Source organism: Drosophila busckii, chromosome 2R, assembly GCF_011750605.1.
Source record: "Drosophila busckii strain San Diego stock center, stock number 13000-0081.31 chromosome 2R, ASM1175060v1, whole genome shotgun sequence".
Lineage (NCBI taxonomy): Eukaryota > Metazoa > Arthropoda > Insecta > Diptera > Drosophilidae > Drosophila > Drosophila busckii.
Window position 1 is genome coordinate 3,189,006 of NC_046605.1, and position 10,198 is coordinate 3,199,203.

At 37.6% G+C, this 10,198-nt stretch overlaps 1 protein-coding gene across 1 annotated transcript in view; it reads left to right on the forward strand.

The window, feature by feature from the left end:
* Positions 1-517: 517 nt before the first annotated feature.
* Positions 518-10,198, forward strand: part of LOC108596860 — a 25,107-nt gene continuing 15,426 nt past the window's right edge. Inside the window, exons 1-4 of the mRNA XM_033293250.1 lie at positions 518-611; positions 7,759-7,883; positions 8,849-8,938; positions 9,614-9,781. Coding sequence (XP_033149141.1) covers positions 518-611; positions 7,759-7,883; positions 8,849-8,938; positions 9,614-9,781 — 477 coding nt within the window. The remainder of the gene's footprint in view (positions 612-7,758; positions 7,884-8,848; positions 8,939-9,613; positions 9,782-10,198) is intronic.

Below are 10,198 nucleotides of genomic sequence, written 5' to 3' on the forward strand. Positions count from 1 at the left end.
GTTAGGATATTTACTATTAAGCTACTTATGTTAACTGTATACTGTAGATTAAAAGTCACAAGCAGTCGTGAATAAACTGTCGTTAAGTATAGATCGGTGCGTTTCTCTTTCCATACCAGACATTCCTCTGACGCGGGTGAATCTACTCAGCCATCAACACCAAATGTTTCTATAAGGGAATTATTTATTTATTTGTTGGCATATTTAAGAGAAATGTGAGAAATATATGATCTATTCTGGCTTTTTAATTAAAATTAAATTTATGTTACATAACTTATTTTAGCAGTTCGCAACTCGAGCTTAAGTCGAACATGAAATGAGACACGACATAACTACGACATTGCACGCACGAAATCAAGCTGCATTAGACTTAGTCTTATAGCAGTTGGTAAAAGCTAATTATGTAGCTCAAATTTGTTAAGTACAGAAGTAAACCAAATCAAATGTTTCTTTGACGCAAAGCAAAATTCAAAGCAGTAAGTCTATGCATTATGCAGACTCTGCCTAGGGCACGACGATGCTCCAGATCAGATCCAGTCGATACTGGAGGAGTATCCAGCGCTCTGCAGAGTACACTTATGCACAGCTGGGTACTCACACCCTAGACACCAGTAAGATGACGAACTTGAAACCAGAACAAATTTTGGCATATCTAAGCAAAATAGGACTAGACAAGGAACTTTAAACTCATCTACCAGTGGGAGGCCACAGCGCACATTTATTCCAATTAATAAAAATAATAAAGTCTATTCATCATTGAATAATTTTTGATAAAGTAAGGTATACATGTATCTATATATATATCACAAATCAGTGGATTTTTTATCAAAGCTTATTTTTTAAAGCAAAGTATAAAAGCTAATTGAGTAGCTCAAATTCATGAATTACTGAAGTAAACCAAATATGTTTTTATTATGGAATTATTTTATTTTATTTGTTGGCAACGTTTTTTCTTTTAAACAAGAAAAACTGAAAGCACAAAGCCTATTCATCATATAAGAAATCAATGCATATCAGAAATCAGTGGGTTCTATTTCTAAGAAATCAGTGGATTCTATCAGAAATCAGTGGGTTCTGAGAAATCAGTGGATACTATGAGAATTGGCTTCGATCAGATATCAGTGGATTCTAACAGCAATCAGTGGATTTTTAATTAAAACTCATTTGTAGCAGCACAAATGACACAAAGAAAAGAAAATATACATACCATAAATTATTTTTTTAACAATCAATACTAAATGCTATAATTTTTGTTTCAAAAAGTTTTTTCACTAGCATTAATTAGTTGGATTTATACGCATGATTTAGCATATATTGCTCAATAGTTCACTTTCAAGCCTTGAGATGTCAACAGCTCTTTGCGTTTCTTTTTCTCGCTGTCAACTGCATTTGACTTTCGCTTTGCCTTGTCCTTTGCTTGCATTTTGTGCAACGATGAAAGGCTTTGCGCTTAAGGCTGCTTTAAGAGTCAAATGTTTGTGTTGTTGGGCTAAACAAATTTGTGTGGTGTGTGTGGCAATAAATTTTCAATTTTTGCGCTGTCACGCCAACTGCGCTCACTTCCGGAGGCTGCGTAATGAGTGGGAGGCGTGGCGTGGGCGCAGCGGGCGCGATAAGGTGTCGCCGTTGCCCATTCGCTTGCTGGCTATGCGAGATAATTTATGCGTAACGCGTTTGGCCAGCCAAAAGCTAAAAAAGTACACACAGCCCCGACGAAAAAACAGAAAAAAACGAAAACAAAAGGCGCAAAATATTCGAAGAGAAAATGAGCAAAGCGCAAAAAAATTATGATACGCGTGCTGTGGGACGCGTGTGGGGCTTTTAGGTCAAAACCAAAGCCACAAGGGCAGCTACTAAACAACAGCAGCAGCAACAACAAGCAGCGAAGAGCAGCAGCAGCAGCAAATGCTGAGCTGCCGCCCTCAACGCTAATCTCTCCCCTGTGTATTTTTCATTATCCTTATTATTTGTGAATGTTACGTGTTGGCCATAACTTAAGAGTGGGGGCGACGGCGGCTAACAATGCGTATACGTGACGCCACACACACACATATATTAACTAAAGTCAGCGAGGCGTGGCATGCTTTTAGGCGCCTGCATATTCATTTAAAGCAAATTAGCAAACCAAAAGGTCAAAAGTCGCTGCCACTGCTTGAGAGCGAAGCAGGAAAAAAAAATTAATAATTGTTTGCCAAGCAATTGCCCCGCACCCTCAAAAAGTTTGCCGCGCTATATAAAAAGACACTCAAGCAAACACTTAAGCATAAAAAACTTTAAATAGAAACTTAAGCAATCTAGGCCACTGGCCCACTGTCTACTTCAATTATTTTCATTTATTAAACGAATGGCATTAAAATGGGCACTGGCATTTGGCTAAGCTCGCCGGCTCCAGCTATTAATGCAAATATTTTGAGTGGCGCAAGTTTGTTGCCGCAGGTGCGTACTTAACGCCGCCGCCGTTGCCGCTCTGCTCAGAATTTAATGCGCCCGTAAGACATAAATTCGTAAATTGCTAAAGTTTGACTGACTTGTTGCGGATTTGGGGGCGTGCGCGCGCGCCGCGTTTTAATTGTTGCGAGTTTTCTGTTTATGCAAAATAATAAAACGCTTGCCAAATAGCGCAATTTATATGCAGTTGACTCGCTAGGCGGAGTTTTAACTATGCAGCTAATGTAGTCGAGTTGAGTGCTGACGCTCAGACTCAGCAGGCAAATCCACATAAAGCGTCGAATGACTGAAGATGAACAAATGGCTTAGAAAATAATTTAATTTCGAAAAGCAAAACAATGCGAGGATATCGCTAGCAGTTGAGGACAAAGCTGAGCGAATCTTTGTGTTGAATTAAGATAAAGATAGTGGCAAGCAATAAGAATTTTTACAAAATATTTGCATATTTTTAAAGTACGATATGTAGTAGGCCAGCTAAACATAGACTCCGCTCGATATGGGGCAACTATTGCTTCCAGTTTTTAACATAAAATGTAAAGAAGAAGTAAAAGGAACACACTAGAGTTTTATTTAATAAATATAAATAAATATTTTATACCTAAACGCCCTAACTGCGCATATATTACAAATATTTACTTAAAGCTGTAACGACTTCGGACTTCTACTCTGCTCTTGCTCAAACTTCAATTAATCAACTTTTGACACACGCATTTTCTTTAGCACTCAAAGCTTGTTACTAAACAAAGAAATTAAATTGCTTTGACAAACATCAAATCTTTGTAAATTTTGTTATGGATTGATTACATACAAGATTTGAGTGTAAAGTCTCGTCGACAAGTCAGTCAACTTTATCAAAATTAGTGTGAACAACTAACAGCTTAAAATTAATTGTTAATTCATTCAACATTGCCAGCAACTAGTCTTAGTGAGGACTAATCAAATCAAATTACACAAATGTCCATCAATGGGATTTTTGATTTACAGTGAACAAAAAATTCAACCACATTGGCAATGTAAAATGTTGGAGCTGCTGCTGCTATCGGTGGCGCTTCCAAGCCATTCAAGCGCCGCATATTGCATATTGCCATCTCACTGACTCTCTCTCTCTCTCTCTCTCTCTCTCTCTAAGTTGCTGTGTGCTGTACACATAAATTTAATTTATTATGCATTGTCTATTAAAAGTTATGTGTTGTTATTCTAACAATTCTTTATAATCATTGTCATACCAAAAAAATTTGTAACTATTACATCGTTTTTTATTTAAAAAAAAATTGTCCTGCACTTGCTGCTTGTTTAACTTTCTAGCGAGTTCGGTTCTGTTTTTTTGGCACTTTGCAAGTTTAAAGTTGATTGCAGCTTGTACGGTTTTTTTTTTAGTTTACGCTATATAATTAGAGATCCAATATTCGATAATAAATGCAAATAATTGTTTTCAGTGCAAAAGTTGACAACAACATTTTTTCTGTGTACTCCTGAGTGTGTGTTTTTTATTATTTATAATGCACTGCCGTAAGCAGTGTTTGGGCACCACTGTTTTAAATTGTGTTTGCCTCTAGCTACTTAACAAATCCATGCAAATATAATTTGCTTAATATGATGATAATTTGTTTAAATCGCATAAGCTATAACTTTATAGCCAACCACATTTGATGCTTAAGCTGCTCTAGTCTATTGAAGCCTTTAAAATCTTGTAGCTCATACCATTGACTTCTATTGTTTGGCTTTAGTTTATGTTTTCAGTCTTCATTAATTTTTGAAATTGAGCAAAGTGTCTGGCAACAACGCGACGCATTATGTATGCGTATAACTGTGTCTGTGTGTGTGTGCTTGTGTATGTGTGTGTGCTAAAGCGCTGCTGACAGTCAGTAAAAGCAACTGGCAAAACACACGTGTCAACTTTCTGTCAGTTCGTTCATCTACACTGCGCACAAAGTTTTTGGGGCTAATGCATGTTGGGGGCTGAAGTTGCGACTTAAGACCGCTTAGCTGCTGCAGCTAGCGTAAGGTCGACACATAACAAAATATTTCGCTTTTGGCTTTGGCCGTGTGTTGTTGTTGTTTTTGTTTGTGAAGGCGGCGGCGGCGGCTTCATGTTTCAAGTGCAAATGAGTTTTGCTTGAGTCTCGCTGCTACACACATATTTGCCAGCTATTTGGTAAATTTCTTTAGTGGTTTTTAAATTAAGCTCCATGGCATTTGTAATGCTAGACGCGCGATCTTTGGCAGCTTATGGGGTTGAAAGCGCAGGTTAGTCTCGTGTTGGGGGGAGGGGAGGGTGCTTAGCACTTGGGCAACACGCTGGCAGGCTAAGCAGCTTAGCAGCAGACAGACAGAGCCAACATATTGGTAGCGCATTAAAATATTACGCATACGCAGCGTAAAGCGACAGCTTAACAATAATTTGCAGCAACAACATGCGCATTATGTGTCGTGCCAGTTGCGCGTCCAACTCAAGATTGACAACAGAAAAAAAAAATATATTTATTATTAATAATAAACATGCGAGCCACGCCAGTCGCACTTGCTGACTTTATTATTTATAGCAGCAAGTTGAAAAAAAAATGAGAAACGAAATGTTGAGAGCTGCGCGTACTTTAATTTATTATTTTGCTGCTATAATTTTTTTTTGCTATTTTCCTTCGTTTATATTTGTATTTTTGCAAACATTTCCGCTTTGGGTTGGGCGCGCGAGCGCAAGTTTTATTACTGTTGCCTAGTTTCAGGCATAAAATAATTCACACGCCTAAGCCGCAGGCTGACGACATGCGCACGTAGCGGGTGGGCGTCCAAAATGAGGCGTGGCTAGAGAGCAATGTATAAATGCTAAAGCATTGAAATACGCGACTTTTAGTCAATTTATGAAGAGTGCGTGTTTTTTTACTATTAACGCACACACACACACGCACACATGGCCATCAGTCAAGCAGTCTCACTTGACCTCAGTTCGCATTTCGACTTGCTGCCTGTGTGTGTGTTTTACATTACGCTTAGCATGCGCAATATATTTCGACTTGTCATATAGGAATGCGTGTGTATGCGTGGTAGTGTGTGTGTGTGTCTGTTGCTGTCATGCATACAAATGCAAAGATAAAGTATTTTCTTTATTTTCGACTCTTCAGCTAAATACGCATATATGGTAAGCATCAGCTATATATATATAGCTTGGCTTTTTATTTATTTCTTGGCTTTATTGTTGATATTTTCTCTTTTTTCGCTTACGCTTTTGTGCGCTGCTTAAGCGTATATGATTTTTATTTATTTTACCTTTTTTTTTATACTTTTTGTTTGTTATTAATGGGCGCAGTGTTATTGTCTGCTGGCTGCTTTTAATATTCGCCGACACACACACAAATGAATAGCCCCCAAAAAAAAGTTTTAAAATCAATGCAGCGTGACTTTAGTAGAGAGTAGCACATACCGCTAGCATAAATAAATAAAAGCAACTTTGACGTCAGAGAGCAAAACAGGCGCATAAATTACAAGGACAATAAGCAGCAGCAGCAGCAGCAGCAGCGAAGCGGAGCTGGCTACAAGTACAAATTCAATAAAACAAGTGCAGAGGCGTCGCACATATGCGTTGAGCTTGTTGTTAGTACAAGTCTGTGTCTGTAGTTGGGTGGGTGGTGGGTTTGGGTGGTTGCATACGCATGCCTAAAGTATGGAACTATAAAAATTTACGAGGCAATAAAAGTGCGAGCGCGCTATGCTGTGTTTTATAGCTTACAGCTAAAGCAGACAAAGCAACAGCGACAGAGACTGAGTTAGCAAATAGCTTAAGGTGTAGTCACTAGATTTTCCAACACACACACACACACATACACATATTTGCTCAAGGCCAACACACATGTCTGCTTGCGCGCGCTGGCAAAAGTTTCCGTTTGCATTACGCAGCGCTGCTCGATTGATTGATTGATTAAATTCGATTTTATAGCAGCAGCGCCAGAGTTAATCATACAGCACCCACCCCCACCCAGCAGCTTGCACCCTTTCTGCTTTTTTTTTTTGTCGGTTTAGTCATATTCCAGCTGCTTGAGCACGTTAAGTTTTTACGTCAAGTTCAAAAGTGGAAACTTGAACGCACTCTAGCGTAAATTTAATTTCGAGTGCAGGTCCAGGCTACTTAAGACTCTGCAAACTTTTTCGCTTTTGCCTCAATTTTGCGTCTGCTCTACACATCAAGTACATAATTGCAAATTTTTGGTTTGCTGATTAAAAAGCGACAGGCATTTTATACTTAATAAATTGGCGCAGACTGCGCATCAATTTTCTTTTTGCTGCCTGGCTGCGTTTTGTGGTTAAAATAGTTCGACATTGGTTAATCGACAGATTTACCGAAAAGTTTACAAAGTAATTAAGTGCAGCAGATAATTGCAAGCAACATTAATGCAATGTGCTTATCGATAGTATCGATTGACTTGTTGTATTAACGATTGCGTTAAGTTTTGCATAAGCTGAAAGTTTCATTTAAAAAGAAGTAATTAGTGCAGCAGATGATAATAAATAAATAAATAATAATAAATGCAATGTAGTTATCGATAGTATCGATTGATTTGTTGTATTATCGATTGCGTTAGGCCTTACATAAGTTGCAAGTTTCATTAAAAAAAAAGTAATTAGTGCAGCAGATGATAATAAATAAATAAATAATAAAGCTACATTAATGCAATGTAGTTATCGATAGTATCGATTGATTTGTTGTATTATTGATTATGTTAAGTTGCAAGTTTCATTCAAAAAGAAAATTACTTTGAATTACTAAAATTATGTATATAAAAAATGTTTATTAAATTTTAATGCACATACAAATAAACAATAACTTTAATGTTTATTTTTATTTAAGAAAAATTGGAATGAAACCTGTACAAGTTTCCCCATTACCACTTTGAGTGCTTTTAGAGCTTCTATTTTTTTACTATTTACACTCCCTACTTAAATATTTTAAATTAAAATTGATAGCCCTACTTAGAAACAGCTGCAAGCCTACACTTTAATTAAAGTTGAAACGAGTAGCGTGTGCAACAAAAACTTAAATACATAATAAACAGTCAAAGCACAAAGTAAACGACAATTGAGCGCACAAAAACTTTCGTGTGTGTGTAGGGAAATCAATAAAAGTCCAATCGTAAATCGTAAATAACACAAGCGGCAGTTGCCGCTGCCTTTTTTGTCAATCAAGCTGGTTTATTATTACAGCTGTAACGGATATCAGCAGCATTTGTTGCAGCAGCTGCAGGTGCTTGGAACTAAGCTTAGGGCCTTTGCTTAAGAATTGAAAACTCATGCAATTGCTTGTTTTAACTTTGATTACAGATCAAAAGTCAATACTCACAGATAACGATTGGAAGAAACTATGGCTGCGCAGCGATATAAATGCCAATGCCAAATTGGATAATAATCTTGACTCCAGCGACAGTCCCATGTTCGAGGACAGTGAGGTAAGTCAATCAACCCAAGCAGACAGCCAAAAAAAAGGATAAAGAAAAGAAGAAAGCTGGCGGGCTGGCTGGCTGGCTGGCTGGTAGTTTGGATTGCTCAATGCGCAGCGACAGTGCACTATGCAATGAAGTGTGATTTCAATTCAAATTGAATTGACTGCAACGAGCTGCAAACAACTGCATGGAAGTCAAGTCAAGTGTAGTGACAGTCGGGCCGACTGTCTGTCTGTCCTGTTTGTTTGCTTAGCAATATATTAATGCGAGTGGACAAGCTGGATGGATAAGCTAATGACTAAGTCTAATTAATCTTTAGTTGATTATTTTTATGTATCATGCCACTGACGCTAATTAAGCAAATAGCTGTGTCTTCAGCTTGTGGCTTATATAAAAGGCTAACTAATTGGAGAGCCAGACAGCCAGCCAGCTATATATGCATATTAGGGTGTGTCGATTTGTAGCGGAAAAACAAATTAAATAAAAGGGTATAGCATAGTTTTAAGCGTCTCACAGTCTTCATTTTAGGCTTAAGGGCTTTCCAAATTAAATGATTTACATTAAAAATAAACTAGCTATAGCTAAGTTCGATTCCTTTGTGCTTATTAATTTTGCCAGTAGTGAATATTAGAACATTTGTGAATGTTCTATATTTGTTTTGGATTCAAAGCTTAAAGTTAAATAATAAATTGTTTGTAAAAAAAATAGTTACAAACCAATTTTGCTTAATTTAATTATTTAATTTAGAGCCAATGGAAAATTATCTTAGAATTTTTTATAGATTATTTAATTCAGTTCCATGGTTTCAAATGGAAAATTGCAAAAAATAAATCGAGCCACCCTAATGCATATACTTTATTATATAGTAAGCAGCGTCTGGGGCGCCCAGCACATAAAAATGAACTTTTAACTTTTTGTGCTGTTTTCTTTCTCTTTTCTGCTTCTTCTTCTTCTTCTTCTTTTCCCAACAGCTGATGGCGCATAATACGACAGTACAGTTGGGTGGCACCGCCTTTCTCGTCTGCAAGGTTACCGGCGTGGATAGAGTGGGTGTAAATTGGGTTTGTTTTTGTTTCTCTAATTGTGCTACTACTACTCAGCTTAATGTTGCATGCAGCTTAGAGGCATTTTGCTTAAGCAAATTGCATTTTATTCGTCTGCCCTGCACTTTCGACTTATTTACATTCTGCGCGGCGTATAATTATTTTTTTGTTTAACCTGCTTTTGCTATTAATTCTGCTACACACACACGCAATTGTATAATTTGTATACGTTTCTATTTATTTTGGTGGGGGGTCAGTCAGCTTAATTTGCAGCTGAAAGCCAGAAAACGTTTCACGACACTTTTGTTTTGACATTCAGTGTTTGGTTAACAAGCAATTAAATGCTAAATGTGACACGCAACAAATGTCGACGACGAACGACGAACGATGACGGTTCATAATTGCGCCAAGCATGTGACAAAATATCAATTAATCAGTGAATCGAGCGTGATCCCAGCCCAGTGGGCGTGGCACTAAATGCTATTAAATATTTTACATTGCGCACACTTTGAACTCTCAGCAATTACAGCTTGTCATACAAAAAAAAAAAAAAAAATTTAAATGTATTGCATGTGTTTTTTATGTTTTTTGTTGCCTACACTTGAGCGCCAATTGAATAAACGCGCGCAACGCTGAAATGCACGCTACGCGCATTTTATAATTCAATCAATAATGTGTAACTCTTAATCACAGAATCAAATTTCTTGGATACGCCGTCGAGACTGGCACATATTATCCTCGGGCGCTCAGCTCTATACAAACGATGAACGCTTCGCGATATTGCACACGCCCGGCTCCAATATGTGGACGCTGCAAATAAAGTTTGTGCAACGTCGAGATCATGGCATGTACGAATGCCAGGTGAGTAACAATCTGTCTCTGCTGCTCTTCCTCTTTTTTTGTGATGCGGTGTGGCTACAACATATTTTATGCATGCGAATGCAGTTGAAATGAACTAAAGTGCATTTGCATATGCTATATGAGTGTGACTGTGTGTGTGCCTGTGTGTGTGGGTTGAAAAAAACGGCCACAGGCTAAAGGGCACACAACGTGCTGCGGCTTATGCAATATTGTGGTATTTTCTTTTTTGGGTAATTCTCTTTGCTGCTTTTTTTTTTTTGGTATTTCTGCCCTCTGTCATTCGTTTCCGCTGATTTCACATCACTGTCGATTTTTACACGCCGCATGATTTAATTGTAAAATGCAAAAATTCCATTTTATATACAGCGGCCCAATGCATATGAATGCATATATTATATGTGTACAGTTGTATGCATA